General features: G+C 41.6%; 1 protein-coding gene across 14 annotated transcripts in view; it reads right to left on the bottom strand.

Annotated features, from left to right (window-relative positions):
• Positions 1–19,000, bottom strand: part of CCDC83 (coiled-coil domain containing 83) — a 46,535-nt gene that overhangs the window by 16,169 nt on the left and 11,366 nt on the right. For all 14 annotated transcript variants that reach the window (XM_084975562.1, XM_084975565.1, XM_021062606.2 and 11 more), the window contains 2 exons: positions 10,050–10,212; positions 7,775–7,942 (listed from right to left, as the gene is read on the bottom strand). In XM_084975562.1, coding sequence (XP_084831688.1) covers positions 7,775–7,942; positions 10,050–10,212 — 331 coding nt within the window. The remainder of the gene's footprint in view (positions 1–7,774; positions 7,943–10,049; positions 10,213–19,000) is intronic.

Here is a 19,000-nt window from a genome sequence, read left to right as displayed (position 1 = left end):
CGACTCCATCTGTCTAAATTTCCACTATTCTTGGCACGTGTTACGGAGTGAGGAGATGAGAGAGGAGGAGATGTGCTGTGAAAGTGTGCGTGTTCTGTTGGGCTCAGAGCAAGAAGGGAGAACAGAGACAGAGGAGTGCAGGATTCTCCATCCTGTCCAGATTGTCTTATACCATAAAGGTCAAAATGGAGAGCAAAGGATCTTAAAATTGGGGGCCTTGAGAGATGCTGAGAGATTATATAATCAATACTCCTGTTTAAGGAAAGATGTAGTGACAAGAAGGCTCCTTAGAGAGTGGGGAGAAATTAAGCAGCATAAATGAGCCCAGTTTGTTCTTGCTTTTCTTTTCTTTTGCAGCTGCACCCACGGCATATGGAAGTTCCCAGGCTAGGGACTGAATCTGAGCCGCAGCAGTGGCAACAGAGGATCCTTTAACTCACTGTGCCAGGCCAGGGATTGAACTCTCGACACTGCAGTCGGATTCTTAACCCACTGTGCCACAGCGGGAGCTCCCAGTTTGTTCATTTTTTTATTCAACAAATCATCATCAAGCTCTTTTGATGTGCATGACACTATTTAAGGCGCTTGGAATATTGCCAGGTAAGGGGGGAAAACGCCTGCCCTTAAGGCATGTACATGCTGGTGGGGGCGCCAGTGAGTAATCTTTCAGGAGGTAGTGTGTGTAAAGAAAAACTAGAGTTCTCTAATTTCGATAGGGTGCTCAGAGAAAGCGTTTTGGAGGAAGGTAACATCGGAGCAAAGACTGAATGAAGTGAGAAACGTGCAGCAGGCAGGCTCTGTACCACTGCAGGTCTGAGGATTGTCAGATACTCGTGCTGTATGATAACATCTCTGTTGTATGTCCCCATTAGATGCTCTGTATTTATAACATCTGAAGGATAATTACTTGGAAGTAAGAAAGTATCTTCCCATACAAATGATGTCGACAAGTGCGGTTGCTAGATTTCTGGACAGGTCCACAGACCCCCGTCTAACTTAACCTGTAATGAAACAGGAGTATTGCACTACTGCTGTGGAATAGAACTGCCGTTTAAGACATTGTTCCAAAGGGAAAATTTTCTTTAGAGACCATGTCAGCCAAAGCAGGAATCTCAAGGATCTTAGGCTACAGGGAAGGAGATCCGCAGACCTGGTCTCTCAACAGTTTGGAGCAAATAAAGGCTCTGGCAGGGGGACCAGGGAGCTAGGCAGGAGGCCCTCAGCCCTCATTTGCTTTGTACTGGCGTAACTGCATCCCCTCTTCAAGGAAAACTCTGAAGGCAGAGTGTAAAATCTTCTCTTCCACATCTTTCTATGACTGCAGACCCAGGGACACAACAGATACTGAAAAACATCCCGAAGAACGTGAAAGTCAGCAAATGACAAGTCTTTGGCAGGCGATGACCTGAGGCTCCAGCGCCAAGGCAGAAGCAGCGACCAATGGCAACTTTGGTGAGTAGGGCAAGGGGGGGTAAAAGGAGGGAAGGGGAGAGCCCTCCCCTGATGTGGAGTGGCCAGAAGAGGGGCCGAGACCCATCTGTTCCCACCACTAACAGAGTTGGAACGAGAATGCCTGCGGTTTATAAACAAGAGTTTCTTAGGTCTGGGGTCTGGTCTGATCTGATATCTGGAGAATAGAAAATGAACCTCTTCATTACTCTAACCTATACATGCCTATATATATAGAACCAGTATTTTTCTTACTCTCATTTGAAGTAATTGAATGTTTTAATCATTCCAATCTCGTTTCTTTTTTCTTTTTGATTTTTAGGGCCGCACCTGTGACATATGCAAATTCCCTAGGCTAGAGGTTGAATCAGAGCTGCAGCTGCTGGCCTACGCTACAACCACAGCAATGTGGGATCTGAACCGCATCTGCGACCTACACTGAAGCTCACGGCAATGCCAGATCTTTAAGCCACTGAGCAAGGCGAGGGATCAAACCCTCATCTCACGGACACTGTGTTGAGTTCTTAACCTGCTGACCCATAACGGGAACTCCAATCGCATTTCTGGTGGAACTTTTTTTTTTTTTTTTTTTTTTGTCTTTTGTCTTTTTGTCGTTGTTGGTATTTCTTGGGCCGCTCCCGCGGCATATGGAGATTCCCAGGCTAGGGGTCCAATCGGAGCTGTAGCCACCGGCCTACGCTAGAGCCACAGCAACGCGGGATCCGAGCCGAGTCTGCAACCTACACCACAGCTCACGGCAACGCCGGATCGTTAACCCACTGAGCAAGGGCAGGGATCGAACCCGCAACCTCATGGTTCCTAGTCGGATTCGTTAACCACTGCGCCACGACGGGAACTCCGGAATTTTTTTTTTTTTCAATTTAAAACCTAGTCCACTAGGCTAATGCTGGGCATTTATTTGAAATTTCTACCCCACAAAAACACAAAAATCAACCTAAAAGTTGCAGTGCATCAGGGGCTATAATGGATTTTACATTCTTAGCATCTGATACAAACTAAAGCTTGGTAACATTAAATATTAACTCTTTGCTATAAATCATAAAAAATACATGACCAAATATACTCTGACTGAAGTTGTCTCTGTTGCTATATTAATACTGAAAAAGCAACAATAACATCCAACTCTGTTCCGAATTTCATATGAAACTCTATGGACTATTTTTCTTCTTAAAAGCAGAGAAGCTGGCATATAGTAGGATGTGAAAACCTCCTTGTTATCCTTTGAAATTCAGATGATGCTTTAGGTAACAACTATTAACCACACCTTTGTGAATATTGCAGAGAAACTGAGAGTATGTGAAAGTACCAATCCCAGAAAAGTGTGGGACACTGCCGTTGGGAGCTGGGGAGATTGCGACTTTGTGCCTTTAGATTCTTGGCTGCTCAGATGGCTGGTCTACTGTGGTCACTTCTCAGAAGCTGACCGCAAACCATGCTGGCCAAAGCTTGCTTTGCATTGTTCTCCTTTCCTTGCTGTGTCTGAGTGCTTCAGTTTACACCTCCACAGCTTTTTGAGAGTTTGTTGCTCACTCTGCACACACTTTTGATGTCACACCACTTTACTGGGCTCATCCTCTCCTGTGCCAGCGGCTTCCTTTCAGCCCCTTCCGGAGAACACTGAGTAGGGGCAGGTGACAGTACTGGCCGTGGAGCAGTTTCTGCAGGCACAGTGTGTTAAGGGCCATCCCTACTTCCCTACGTCATGGAGCTGGGAGGGCCACTTGAAGCTTGCGGGATTGGGTCTGACACACCTGGGTTCAAATCCCATTTCCACGACTTGCTAAGTTTGTGAGTTTGGTTAAGGCTGTTAATTTCTCTGGGCCTCTCTTTCCTCATCTTTAAACTGGGCACAATGGTCTCTAAATCAGAGGAGCTTGTAGGAGTTAGAGGCGATGCTGTGCAGACAAGCAGGTGCTGGGAGTGTGAGTTCTCTTGGACATCACTGAGGTCCTCATTCTACAGGCGAGGACACTAGCATTCCAAGGAGTGGGCTTGAACCCGAGACTTTTAACTTACTATCAGTGTAGGAAGAACTTTTAGGGATCTCTGTCCTGTGCACCTGGTCAAGGACAAAAGTAAAAAACTCTCTGTGACTCTAATATCCAATGATTTATTTATTTATTTAGGTCTTTTTGCCTTTTCTAGGGCCGCTCCCGCGGCATATGGAGGTTCCCAGGCCAGGGGTCCAATGGAAGCTGTAGCCGCTGGCCTCAGCTACAGCCGTACGGGATCTGAGCCACATCTGCGACCTACACCACCGCTCACAGCAATGCCGGATCCTTAACCCACCGAGCAAGGCCACGGATTGAACCCACATCCTCATGGATGCTAGTCATGTTCATTAACCGCTGAGCCATGATGGGAACTCCAATAATTGAAATTTGAAGCTTCATTCCAAGTTAGGGCTGTTCCCTCCCTAGCCTTACCTATTACTGTTCCCTCTGACGTGAGCTTCCCTGGCCTCCTCCTTCAGGGCTGACAGGGAACATGGAAAGGGACAGGAAAGCACTTGCTTGCTGGGTGCTCTCTCAGGCTAATGTCACATTTTCTAGGTCCAGCTGGCAGTTAAGATTGATTCTTCTCTCGAGGGGGTGTTTACAGGTTCTTCAGAGGATCACCTTCCCCATGGCCAGTTACATTTCACCGCATGCTCTCGGCGCAGGGGACGTCCTGTCGAGGGAGGCTGGCTAATGACTTTTCCTCTGGCCTCTGGCTCTCAGTCTCTGCCTCCCTTCATATATGGGCTCCAATTTCTCTGCTGGGCACCACCACCCTTCTCCTCAGCCCTCAGGCAAGAGTTAACGGGACCGCATACCAGCTCACTCCACGACAGGCCCACAGGAAACTCTCCTTCACTTTTTGCCACAACAAACTCGGGTAGTGCAGGCTGCTACAGACCGAATGTTTGGGAACCCGCCAAATGCAAACCTAATCCCCAACGTATGGTATCTGGGAGGTTATTAGGTCAGGAGGGTGGACCACTCCTGACTGGGATTAGTGCCTTTTAAATAGAAACCTCGGTCCTCCTTTGCCCCTTCTACCACGTGAGGTTTCAGCAAAATGATGGCAGCTTCAAACCAGAATGGCAGCTCTCTCACCAGACACCAAATCTGTCGACATCTTGCTCTTGAACTTCCCAGCCTCCAGAACGGTAAGAAAGAAATGTTTGTTATTTATAAGCCACCCAGTATATGGCATTGTGCTGTTGTAACCCAAATGGACCAAGATGCAGGCCTAGCCCAGGCAGCAGCTACCTACCTTTTCTTTGCCCTGCTGTCAGAACAGGCAGCTGGTCAGCCACTTATCCACTGGGTTTTTCAGGGATGGGTTATAAACTAGATCTCAGTGTCCCCCAAACTGCAGGGGACACATGTGGAACAATCTGAGGAGCGTCCTTAAAGACCTTCCATCTTGAGATGAAGGAGGAATTACCCTTCACACGCCTCCTTTGGGGGAAAGTGTAGAACTTATAGCACATGACAAGCTCATTCCCAAAACGGTCCCCTCATTTCTAATGGTTTTTTTGTAGCACCCCTGCCCCCAACTTCTTACATAGACGGGAATTCAGTGGTTGAAAGTGTGAAACCAGTTTTCTGCCTTATCATTTTGGAAGTAAGCATGGCGGTATCTCCCTTTACTTTGAAAGGTTATATCTGTTATATAGATGCCCTGATTTAAACTGGGACTAAAAAAGTTTCATTTTAATATCCAATTTCATTGATAATAAAACTCTTTCATCCAAAATACTGGTTCCATGCCATTAAAGAGGCCTAGCTAACACAAATTCCAGGATCATGGTGTGGGAAGAGAATTCCAAAGGAGTCATGGAATAAGGAGGGAGGTGGGAGAAAAAGTGGGGGATGGTGGTCGTAAGACTTCAGATAAGGTGATGCTGGAGCTCTGCTCATATTCATTGTGTCCAATTAGTGCCCCCTCTCCGCCCCCCCGTAGTGCTTTAATCATCCCAAGGTGGAGTAGCTGCTGCATAGTTAGGAGAACTGCCTAAAACTAATGGCAAATAAGATAAGCTCATAACAGCCATTTTCCTATGACTCTTAAAATTGGCTGTAACTAAAGTTCAACCAGCATATAAATGTTATTATGATCACCCCAAAGTTGGATACTACAGCATGAAAATTTTAAACTCAAAGAAATCATTCAGATTTCTAATCAGAATAATGGGTTAAGTTTGTATAAGATCAGTCCTCCTACTTTAAAAATATAAAGAAACCCGGGAAAATTTATTTAAAAATTTTGCACATACTAGAACAGTAACAATTTTAAAAGTATGGTACTGTTGCACAAATACATAGATCAATGGAACAGAATAGAAAATACAGAAAGAGATCCAAATACATGTGGGAAATGAAAATATGATCACGTCAGCATTTTAGATCAGTAGGGTAAAAATGGATTATTTGGGACAACTACACAATCATCTGGCAAAAAATAAAGTTGGTTTCCTACCTCACAAAATCAGAGATTTAAATATAAAAAATGAAGCCAAAAATAATCTAGAAGAAAATATTAGAGGATGTATTCATAATCTCAGAAATCATAAAATCAAAGACTGATAATTTGGGCACTATAAAACTATAAAATTCCCTTATACAAAACACAGCACAAACAAAAGACTAATGACAAACAAGAAAAATATTTGCACATTATATCACAGCACAATTGAAGAGCTCATTTCCTTGAAACGTAAAGAGGTCTACAACACAGTGGAAAAATGGGCCAAGATGTGAAAAGACAGGAAAGTCGTATGGTTTTCGAACTTGCGAAAAGATGGTCGCTGTCACTTACAGTAAGAGAAATGGAAAATTAAAGCTACAGGGAGATACGGTTTTCTACCTATAAGACTAGCAAAGAACAAAAAGTTGGGTCACATCCCCTGTTGTTGAAGATGTGGGAGAACAGAAATCCTCATCATACCAGCAGGAATAGACCTGGTACAACCTTTGTGGATGGCCAGGCCTATCAAAATGACAGTAAATGATACTTTTTCCGTTAGAGATACACATACACTGAATTACATACCTACAAGGACACTCCTCACCATAAAATGAGATCGTGTAAGGATAGTCATTGCAGCATTATTTGTAATGGCAAAAGACGGGAAACAACCTAAATACAAGTTAAAAAAATTACAGTACAACAAAATAAAGTAGCCTTTGGGAGAACAAGGAAGTATTGATATGTACTACCCATATCGTTACATGAAAGAGCCAGTGAAAAATTGCATCTACAGCATGCCGTTTGTGACAAAAAGGTACACACTGAACACACACAGAATCTTTCTGAAAGGTTACATAAAGAATTAGCAATAGTGGTTTCATCCAGAGAGAGGATCTGAGTGGCTGGAGGACTGGCCGGTGGGAGGGTGCCACGCTTACTTTCTTCTTTTGGGGAGGAAAACCTTTTGAAAAATTGTAACTCAACAAGTCCAGACTGGGGCCAAATTTACACTACCATTGTGGTGCAGAGGCCCTGAGCTGAGAAGCTTATATAAAAATTGGTCCAGAAGCAGAGTAACTGCACAGAGCCTCAGAGAGGACAGTGGGAACAAACCCACATGAACCCTTCCTCCACAACAAAGAGCACCCGCACTGGCTGGGCTCAGAACTGCCATCCACCCACAGTGCTCCTTCAGATTTGTGCCATTTGGTCTATCCTATGACTTCCTTGTCTCCAGGTCTCTGGTGTTCTTTTAAGCCACGATGCTCAACCTTGGTGACAGATGGGTGGCCTCATGGTTTGCAGATCTGGTCCTGGTAAGTTTCACTATGCCTGATGCCATCCTGCTCCATACGCTCTTTACTTCCTGTCTCACATTTGTTCTCCAATTTTTCCTGACTACAATTTAGCATTTACTTGGCCATTTTTCTATAATGATTCTGGTGGTCCAGCCAGGCTAGGTTGCCTTAATTTGTGTCAGGTGAATTTCTTCTGTAATATAATCCCCTCCCAGGATCCCCCATCTTGGTGGAACTGGCCCAGACCCAGATGTGGGAATGCACAGACACTACCCACCAAACGAAGATTCTTTCTCAAAGCCAGTCACGGGGTTTCTCCACTCAGGGGCACACCCACCCCTTTACTGCCCTTCTCAGTTTCACAGGCCATCTGGGAGAGTTTCTTTCCTTCTTTCCTCCACCACATCCTTAGGCTGTAGGGCTTGTGCCGACAGCAGAGAGGAACAGGTGATTCAGGGGGAACCCATTTTTTCCTGTCCACCTAGAGATTGTCTGCCCCCTAGAGATTTTTTTTTTTTGGAAACCCAACCAATTTTGTTGCAACTGACCTGACATTTTCTCAGCATTCTCTTTAACTCTATTGATGTCATTTTGCAAGGCGATAATGAGTTTAGCCTGCTGTTCACTCCCTACATTCTTGTACTGCTCCCAATATTCCTTCTCACTGAGTTTCTCAAGAAATAGTTTCTCAGCATTATTTATCTGGATGTGCATATCTGTTGAGAGAAAAGCAAGGCATTGTGTTGTTTCTATTGTCCTTGTAGCCATTTTATGTTGCAATCTGATTTTATGAAGTTAAGGTCTGATATTAAAATACCTCATAAATATTGTTTTATATCTACAATTCAGGGATATATAAACCCTTCAAACTATTGTTTATCTATCCCTCATGCTTCAAAATCTAAGTAAATCTAAACTTCCAATTATGAAGTGTGTGGCTTTGGGCTGTGACTGAGAGTTCTAACATGCAGTAAACCTATATGCCTAGGGACCTACAAGTGTCAACTATTCTTGTGATAGCTTGATAAATATCCTATGGTACAATATATTATATCACATAAACTTTTTATTAGTAAATCATCATTTTTCTGGTCATTATGTTTCTGGCAAAGTGGTTTCAACTTACATCCTTGCAGTCCTTGGTGACCGTTTTTGTAAGTTGTTTGATTCTGTCATCTAACGTGCAACTGTTTGCACTTCCTTTGTGTGAGATGAGAGTGTGTGATAATCGTAACAGCCGGTCTTCACTGCCCCCACATAGTAGGACTTCAGAATGAAAGATCAGTTCCTCGGTTAAATATATATGCAAATAGGGAGCCCTCTCAACCACGTACACTTTCAGTTTGCCCTGAGGTGCTTGCCACACATGATATTCTACTCAGTCTTTAGGCTGAGCACCATGCTGCTGATTTTGGAAAAGGAAGCATTCCAGAAAGTCGGGCACAATGAATTTAACAGCTATTTGGCTCACTCCTGTGCACCATCTTGTTTGAAAGCTCCTTGAGGGCAAGACCACATTTCATTCATCTCCGTCAACCCAGAACTTAGCATGGAATCTGGCAACTAGTCAGTGCTCAATAAATGTTTATGAAATGACTGAAGCCTTCCACTCAGGTCAGAGGGCTATTCTTCAGTCCAAAGGTCCAGAAAGACCCCAGACATGCCTTTTCCCAGATTGTAAATAGGATATTGTTAAATCCCTTAATAAATGGCACTTGTGATTGTCATTAAACAATTAGTAACGCTATACCCCAGATGATCAACTGTCTTCCAGGGGGCGCCACTGTGGCCGTCTTGTTCCTGCACCGTGGTCAGTCTTTGCGGGAGGTTGGTTGATGTCACTGAAGATTTTGAAAGAGAGGTGGGTGTCTGACGGCTGTTCTACATTCCCAGAACCCCCCTCTCCCTTTCCTTCTAGTAACACACTGCTCCTATCCCTTGTCAGATAAGTAGACCAATTACAGTTACCCCGTCTCCTGACCATAGGGATTGGTCCAGGGCTGAGCACGTGCCCCAAGCTAGGAACATACTCAGAGCCCTTCCCTAGATATATTTGCACTGAAACTGGTGAAAAATACCTCTTTTGTTTCCACTTTGAGTTATAAGGATGTACGATCAGAGGTGTCTATGGTCAGAGATGGTATTTATAGAGGTTCTGATAAAAGTTTTAGAAAACTGAGCGGCAAGTTTAGGGTAAAGGGATAGATTTTTTTTTTTTTTTTTGAATACATGTGTCAGAACTGTATAACTTACCCCTAAGACTCTGGTTTTCCCTGAGCACTTGACAAGAGTCTGGCCCGGGTCTTTTGTCTTCTGTACCAGCATCATTTCTATCCATGTCCTACACACTTCCCCTTTTCCAACTCTGATCCCTCTTTCCCCATCTAATTAGGGAGCTTAGCTCCCTTAGAGATATTGTGGGGTGGGGGAAAGGGAGAGTCACAGTTACATACACCTTACCGTTCCCAAGGCTGAACTGAGGCCAAAGCCAGTGAAGACACCAAACAAGAGAATTTCCCTCCCAAAAGAACCAATCTCCACCACAAGGAGTTCAGGGTGGTACCTAACAGGATCCTGTTTTCTTCCGTCTTTGTTTCTGATTGCTCTCCTTACTCCTTCTCCTCACCTGGCTTCGGTATCTCTGCTCACTTTGTCATTTCCCTCTCCTGTCCACTTACCTATGTGTGTTTGTGGTTGTGGTGGTAATGATGTCATCTGAAACATGTTCACAGCATTTTGAACATATTCAGAGACAAAAGCATGAATACATTCAAGAAATAACGTGATACAGCTTTACGGTAATTTGCTAAGTTCCTAAATCACCTTTTAAGTTTTGTTCCTGGTCTCTTTCGAATTTCCATTTTTCCTTCATTGCTCTTTCAACTTCCTCCCTTGTTACAACTGTTGATCCCTCTGACTTGTCTTCACTCAGTTCCTTTAGCAGGTTCCGTATGTGCCAAGTCTGTTCATCCTTTAAGCGTTTATTCTGTCATGAATAACAACAGTAGTTAACCACATCTGCTGAAGTATTTACGTTGATATCCCTCGAAACAGAGTCACGCATGGAGGCTTGCAAAGTGAGAAAGAAATATTTAAAAAGTAAGTTCTACAATAATATCTCTAAAGAACATAGGGAATATAGATGACTCAAAATAAGATTAAACCCATTAAAACAGTAATCATTGAAGAGAAGGTTACATTTAAAAACCATGTTATTAATCTGCTAGTCTATCACCATATCCTAGGATCAATGAGCATGGAAATTACACTTCTTCAGTCTCCCAGAAGCACCATAATTTTCTAGGGAATATCATTCATTTAGTCAATATTTATGGAGCATCTACCATTGCCAGGTAGTCTTCTAGATACTAGGAATAGATCCGTGAACAAAATAGACAAGAAGCACTGCTCTTGTGGAATTTACATTACACTTTGCTTTTCTCATAAATGACCCTAATTCTCTTCTTTGGGGTGATGGTACTTAGCATTCTAACATTCCATTCTGACTACCCACAGAGGAATAGACTGTATTCCTCTTGTGAATATCCCATCTATGTTTCCAAGTTTCTTTTCTTTTCTTTTTTTTTTTTTGGCTTTTGTCTTTTTAGGGCCGCACCTGCGGCATATGGAGTTTCCCATGCTAGGGGTCTAATCGGAGCTGCAGCTGCAGGCCTATGCCACAGCCATAGCAAGGCAGGATCTGAGCCCTGTCTGTGACCTACATCACAGCTCACAGCAACGCCAGATCCTTAACCCACTGAGCAAGGCCAGGGATAGAACCCACAATCTCATGGTTCCTAGTCGGATTCATTTCCATTGCACCAAGATGGGAACTCCATGTTTCCAAGTTTCTTAATCAATGTGGAGTTTATTCTTGCCCCTGCTAGCCTGGTATGTATAAGTAGAGATATTTTAGTTTGTGTGAAATTAATACATTTTCCTTGTAATTTTCTTAGACTACCTTTAAATTTTAATTCTCTGCTGGTGTCTCTCCTTCAATGTCTTAAACCTAATAAAATGGATATAGTTAAAACATTCTAATACTTCTTTTAAAAGTTACTTATTTTTTTCTGTAACTTAGCATTTTCTTTACCATAGATTTTCCAACATTTTGTCTCAGATATTCATGTCTTTAAGAGTATTTTCTGTCCCAAAATTGATTCCCTGGGCCAGTGCTTCTCAAACTTCAATGTGTATACTAAGCACTTGAGGACCTTGTTAGAATGCAGATTCTGGTTCAGTAAGCTTGGTGTGAAGCCTGTAATTCTGCACTTCTCATAAGCTTCAGCTGATGCCATGCCTGCTTGCCCACAACCCACAACTTGGGGAGCAAATTTCTCTCAGGTAATCTAGATAACTGTGATTTATTGATAGTGCTACAGTCTACTTGAATGCAGTAATTTAATACTTAATCCAACAAGCTTTAAATTTGAGGGGGTGAAAATTCTGATTTCTTAAAATTAACAAACTAGGCAATTGCTTAATAAACTTCTCAACAGGATTTTAAAGTAACCCTAATGCTCTTTAATTTATTCTACAGAGTTTTATGACATGATTGTCATTTTAATGCATTAGAATTTTAATTTGAAACGTTGACAAACTGGACAAAAGCAATAGACAATTAACTTTATGATGATAAGTATTGATAAATACAGGCAAAAAGAGAGACAGGGAACTAGATAGGCTTTTAGTGCTTTCAAAAAATGGATATAAAGATTACATAGATGATATTCAAAGTTCAATGCTTTAACTTCTCTGACCTTTTGTTTGCAATATTCTAAAGTATCTAATTAATTGTCTCTGAAGAATTTTTAATACCAAAAGGCTTTATAATATGATATACGTGAAAACTGAATCTCTTTCCTTCTAACTCACTCTGTAAAGTCTGGGAGTGACATAAGCAGAGACGGTGGAGTAAAGACTTCTGAAAGTCCTCTCCTTGGTAAAAAAATTGGCAAAATCAACTTTTCAGAACTCTAGAAATTAAAGGCTTGCGGTAACTTCCAGGGGGAGTTTAGTCAAGAAAAATGCTTGAGTATTGGTAAGGACAGTGAGCATCGTGGCATTTTTAACTTGCCCTAAAAGCAAACAACCCCACAATTATGATAAAAACCAGTAACCAAGCAGCTTGGAGTTGAGGGTAGGAGAGAGATAAGTGGGGAGCAGGACTCTTCCAAAGCCCAATTTTCAAATAATGGTCATTATTTCACCTATCTGGTAATTTCCTGCAAAATCCCAGTGGCAAACTTTGTCTTTATTTGACCTGACTTGGAGCTTATCCAGTGCGTGTAAACAGCCTTTTCCTAGACTGATGTTTGTCAAAAATAATCAGAGGCAGCTGTTTGTCAAAAACAATCAATAGTTGTTGAACATTACAGTTCCCTAAGGTGGTAATAAAAGTTGAGGTAAACAACAAGCTGATAAAAAATAAAATAAAATGAAAAGAAACAACTTTAAAAGAGAACTGGATGAGGTGTCCATAGGGAGCTTTGAAAGCTCTGACATGTTCCTGGGACTCTAAAAGGCCACGCGCATGACAGGGCTATGTGCATATTCGGGGCTGCACGTGTGCTCAGGAAGGACCTAGAGAGGCCCTAAGCTCTCAGCTCTGGCTGACCTTGAGGGTCTGCAGAAGCAAGAAGTGAAGGTTAGGGCGAAGTTGTAAACTGCCTGGCTGAGTGCAGAAGGCATGCCCCGGCAGGCACACAGAGCCCCTTGGCAAAGGCTGGGAGATTTATTGGTTAGAGACATTTAAGGAAATCTCTGTCCCGTCATTAGCGAACGACTAAGCAAGACAGAGACTTCAGGGGCCACACACAACGAAAAACATAGGCTTTAGAGAATTTTTTTAGAAAAGTCATCCAACAGCTACAGTGAGCAGCAACAAAAGCAAATGCTGGGGAAAGGAAAGAATCTAATTTCTGGAGTTGTCACATAATATTTTAAGTGTCCAGTTTTCAGCAAAAAATTACAAGACATGAAAAGAAAGAAGAAAGTATAACCCATGCACATTCTTATTGGGATTTTTAGGATTTTTACTATACACAGGGGAAAAAGACCATCAATAGAAATTGTTCTTGAGGCAACCAAGAGGTTTTTTTTGCTTCCTTTTATTTATTTATTTATTATTATTTTTTTAAAGGCCACACCTGTGTCATATGGAAATTCCCAGGCTAGAGGTTGAATTGGAGGCCAACACCACAACCACAGCAACGCGGGACTTGAGCCATGTCTGTGACCTTCACTGCAGGTCACAGCAACACCAGATCCTTAACCCACTGAGTGAGGCCAGGGATTGAATCCACATCCTCATGGATATTAGTTGGGTTCATTACCCACTGAGCTACAATGGGAACTCCTAGACAAAGACTTTAAATCAGCTGTCTTAAATATGTTCCAAGAGTTAAGGAAATCAGGTCTAAAGAACTTGAGCAAGGTTTGAGACTGATGTCTCACAAAATAGAACTAGCAATAAAAAGAATTTTTTATTTAAAGAACCAAATAGAAATTCTGGAGCTAAAAAGTAAAATAACTGAAATGAAAAATTGACTGGAGGGGCTTAACACCAGATCTGTGCAGCCAGAATATTATTAGGCACAAAAAAGAATGAAGTGCTGTGCTACGACTGAATGTTTGTGTTCTCACTCTCACCAAATTCATATGCTGAAGCCTTCATCCTCGATATGATGGTAATTAATAAGATGTTATTAGCTAAGCTAGAGATTTTATTTGGATTCCACTTGTACTGATGGACATGTTCTGTATCTTAACTATATCAGCATCGGTGTTGCCAAAGTTAATGTACTGGTTGTGATATTGTATTAATAGTTGTGTAATATTTTAAAGGAAACTGGGTAATGGATCTGTCTGTGTTTTTTGTTATAACTGCATGTTAATCTGTAATTATCTCAAAAAGTTCATTTTTTTTTGAAGTGTTGAGTATTTTATTTATATATATATATTTACGTATTTATTTATTTATTATTTGCTTTTTAGTGCTGCACTAAAACTTTCCCATCGAATCTTCAGTTTGGTCAGAAGTCCTATAGAAAGTTTTTGAAGGAAATAAGGATATTTGGAACACATTTATTATTTATTGAAATGGAGGATTTTAGAGCCAAAAACGTAAGTTTTGTTTGTTTTGTTTTGCTTTTTAGGGCCAACTGTGTGTTTTGTGGAAGTTCCCAGGCTAGGAGTTGAATCAGAGCTGTAGCTGCCAGCCTATGCAACAGCCACAGCAATGCTGGACCCGAGCCCATCTGTAAACTACACTGCAGCTTGCCGCAATTCGGGATCCTTAACCACACTGAGTGAGGCCAGGGATCGAACCTGGATCCTCATGGATACTAGTTGGATTTGCTACTGCTAGGCCACAGCAGGAACTCCTCAAAAAGTTTAATTTAAAAATGAAGGTTGGAGTTCCCGTCATGGCTCATCAGTTAACGAACCCGACTGGCATCCATGAGGACATGGATTTGATCCCTGGCATCGCTCAATGGGTTGAGGATCCGGCATTGCCATGAGCTGTGGTGTGGGTTTCAGATACCGCTCAGATCCTGAGTTGCTTCGGCTGCGGCTGTGGCATAGGCCGGCGGCTACAGCTCTGATTGGACACCTAGCCTGGGAACCTCCATATGCCCCAGATGAGGCCCTAAAAAAACAAACAAACAAAAAAATAAGGTCAATGAATATCAGCAGCTGAAAAAAAAATTTATTTAGGCTATTCTCAAATTTACATTTTCTTGAGCAAAGCAGATTCAAGTTTTGTTTTTAATAAATAAGTTGAATTACTTTGTCTTGTCATAAGTTATTTTAAAATGACATATTTTTAGAAACTTAAATAACGGCAATGAAAAAAATTCCTTGCCGAAATATTTCACTGTTAAGCCTTTTTCCAAATATGGACTTTCCCACTTAATTTTGTAAAAGTAGACTTTTCCTTTATCAAGTATGTTCTGAATACTAAATAATCCTTTATCTGATTTTGCTTCTGCTAGTTAATTTTAGTAAGGCAACAATGGCCTTCTTTTTCTTTTTCTTTTTTTTTTTTTTTGGTCTTTTTAGGGCTGCACCCATGGCATATGGAGGTTCCCAGGCTAGGGGTCTAATCAGAACTGTAGCTGCCAGCCTACACCACAGCCACAGCAACACAGGATCCAAGCCGCATCCGCGAATTATACCATAGCTCACGGCAATGCCAGATCCTTAACCCACAGAGTCTGTAACCTACATCACAGCTCACTAGCAACACCAGATCCTTAACCCACTGAGTGAGGCCAGGGATCGAACCCACAACCTCATGGTTCCTAGTCAGATTCTTTTCTGCTGCACCACAACGGGAACTCCAAAATTGGCCTTCTAAATTCAATTCTAGCTCAAAAATATTTACCATGATATATAGGCAAAAAATTTACAAAGATATTGATAATTTAAAAACCACTACATTGTATTCGCAAAGAAATATGTAATACATATAGAATACACAATACATTAATGTATAAATAATATATTAACGCATAATATAATATATTTTTTACTTTTTATACTTAGCACAATAGTTCTCAAAGTGAATCTAGTCCTCTTACCTCAAATTTTTAACACAATTATTCTTTTCAAACATGTGATATTTTTCATTTGTAAATTAAAACAGCATCACATGTCCTAAAAATTGTAATTGAGCATTGCAGAAAGATTACTATATATAAATTCATAACATCTATATTGAATTTCCCAAATCCTGTGTGAATTTCAGATAGAAAGGGAATGTGACAATGTTATAAATTTCATTATGTCTAAAAAATTTTGAGCTGCATAATAAAATTTATTTAGATATATCCACCAATATGTTTAAAAAATGTTTTGTGAAGCGAAGTAAATTATTATTTAAAGAATAATTATCACATTATAAAATAGGATATTTAGTAATTAAGCTATGAAAAAAGGGTTAATTTTGTTATAAGACCATCTCATGGCCTTTTTAAAGTTTTAAGACTCACAAGAACAAAACTAGGGTTGCCAGAATAGAACACACAGTTCCCATCTTCTATTCACCCAGCTTTTGCCAATGATAACATCTTATCTAACTATAGCACAATATCAAAAGCCAGGAAATTGACATTGGTACAGTGTTATTAACTGAACTAGAGACTTAATTTGGATTCCTTTTTTTTTTTTTTTTTTTTTTTTTGTAAGGCCACACTCGGGGCATGTGGAAGTTCCCAGGTTAGGGGTTGAATCAGAGCTATAGCTGCTGGCCTACACCACCACCATAGCAACACGGGATCCGAGAGGTATCTTCGACCTATACCCCCACTCAAGGCAACACCGGATCCCGGACCCACTGAGCGAGGCCAGGGATTGAACCTGCGTCCTCATGGATACTAGTTGGATTCGTTTCCACTACGTCACAACGGGAACGCCTACTCTTTTTTTAGTGTTTAGTTGTAGTATTGTAATTTATGAGAAATATATATATTTGATCATTCAGGTAACTAAAATATTTTTCTTAGATATCTTTGGTCTTTACCCACAGTTCTTGTCTTACTGCGGCACCAGAAACCCTTGGAATTTTCTGCCATCACAGCTGGGTTTATGTTAATGAAAGTGACTTTTGAATCCTAAAGTCAGGGGGAGGAGGAGGGAGCCTGGTTGCAAGGAGAGCCAACCAAATTATTAGAGGGTTGGAACTTTCAGTCTCCCCACTGATTTCTGGGGAAGGGAGAGGAACTTGAGGTTGAACCAACTGCTATTGGCCAATGATTTAGTCAATTATGATTATGTAATGAAGCCTCCATTTAAAAAAAAAAAAGAAAAGAAAAAGGAGAATCATTTGGTCCTTTTTCTGAGAGTTTTTGTGTGCCACCATGCCAGACCCCAAGCTCCACAAGGATAGAAACTCCTTTGTTTGGCACCTTGCTCCATGCATCTCTTTATCTGGGTGTTGATTCATATGCTTTAATATCCTTTTCATGATACATCAGTGATCTAGTCACTAAATGGCTTTTCCTGAGTTCTGTGAGCCATTCTAGCAAATTAGTCAAACCTGAGGGGAAGGTTGTGCAAGCCTCTGATTTACACCCACTTGGCCGGAAGTACAAGTAACAACCTGGACTTGCAACTGTTTCCTGAAGTGGAAGATGGTCTGGTGGAACTGATTCCTTTACCTTCGGAATCTGATTCTGTCTCCAGGTAGGTAGTGTCGGGATTGAGATGAACTCTCGGACACCCTGCTGGTGTCTGAGAATTGCCTATTGGTGAAGGGGAGCCTCCACCCAAACAAGTCAGAATTGGGTTGGGAACCCTTTTCAACAAGATTATGAATTTTGTCACATATACATATGAGAATTATCACCGTATAGATGACATGCGAAGCCATGATGTTAAATAAGATAATCAAAAGAGAGTTTGGGAGTGAAAGACAAGGGTCAAGATTAGAGCTTTGGTAAATACCCTAATTAAAGGGTGGTTCTAGGGGGAAAAAAAACGGTGAATGAATACCAAGAAGAAATGGCCAGAGAAGTAGGCGGAAATTTAAGAAAAAGTGATGTCCTGGTACCCACAGAAGAAAGTTTCAGGACGAAAGGAGTAACTGCTAAAGGAAAGAGGGGTAACAGTCCATTGGACTTGGCTAATTGGTCATGAATAACTTTTGGTAGGGCAGCTGTAGGGGAGCAGTAGGAATGAAAGAATGTACTGGGAGGTAAGGTTGTGCACATAGTGAACTAGGAAATGTCTAATGAGCTAGTGAAGCAATGAATGCAAACAGAAAGAAAGGAAGTGGGAGCATCATCTAAACAAAACCAAACACAGAGGAAGAGATGATGGGCAGGAAGGAAGAGGGGCGTTTCTGATTTCCACATAACTGAAAAGTAGGTCTTGCTAATGAGCCGTGTTTAATTTAGCAATTTAAATATCTGTGACCTCAAAATTGTGTCCTCCCCCTGGTGTTTGTGTGAACCAATTCAACAAATATTTACTGAACACCTACTCATGCTGAGCCCTTCTGGAGAAACAAAGATAAGATGTGATTGCTGCTGCCTAAAGAGCTTTCAGTTGAATGATATATTTTTACCTAACATTTCAGCTCAGATTGGGAGAAAGAAAAGGAGTTAGCCAAGAGAAAAGCCTTCTGGGAAGAGGAAACAGCTTCTGTTGTAAAGTTACCATAACACGAAAGAGATGGGGTTTTCCAGTACTTAAAAGAAGCAGTGGTAAGTGAAGGGTGGGGCGGCTGGAGACAAGGTTGGAGAGGTGAACCCAGGTCAGCTCTTGCAGGTCCTTTAAGACTTTTGGAAGGACTGCGGATTTTATTTTCTGTGCAATAGGAAGCCATTGCAGGGTTTTCAGCCCTGAAAGGTTTACCGTATTCCAAGGGTAATTCTAGTTGCATTGTGGAAAATGTACTGGTTAGAGGAAGGATGGGTAAGAGGGATGGTGGTTTAAACTATAGCAACAGCAGCACAAATGGAAAGAAGTGGATACGTACAGTTGAGCTAGAGTCTGCCTGTCCATGCTCCTCACTGCTGGGTCCACTAATGATTTCAAGAGCAGACTTAGACCTATCACGTTCTCGAGCTAATCCTCATGGAAATAACTTTGTCTCTGGCTCCAATTGATGGGTTATGGGAAAGTGATTTCTCCCTCCTGATCTGTTGTCCTTTCCTCAACCGAATCGACGTCCCAAAGCTGGCCTGGGACCACTAGGGGGATGTACACTGGTCCTTCGATGGCAACTCACTCTTACATGCTCTGGAACCACATTAGGGGGAACGTGC

Source organism: Sus scrofa, chromosome 9 (assembly GCF_054392235.1).
Source record: "Sus scrofa isolate SSC_HxYL_T2T_F1_AM1 chromosome 9, Sscrofa_HxYL_maternal_Yorkshire_Landrace_v2.0, whole genome shotgun sequence".
Taxonomy (NCBI): Eukaryota; Metazoa; Chordata; class Mammalia; order Artiodactyla; family Suidae; genus Sus; species Sus scrofa.
Note: the sequence above shows the minus strand (reverse complement) of the source record. Positions and strands in the feature narration are given on the sequence as shown.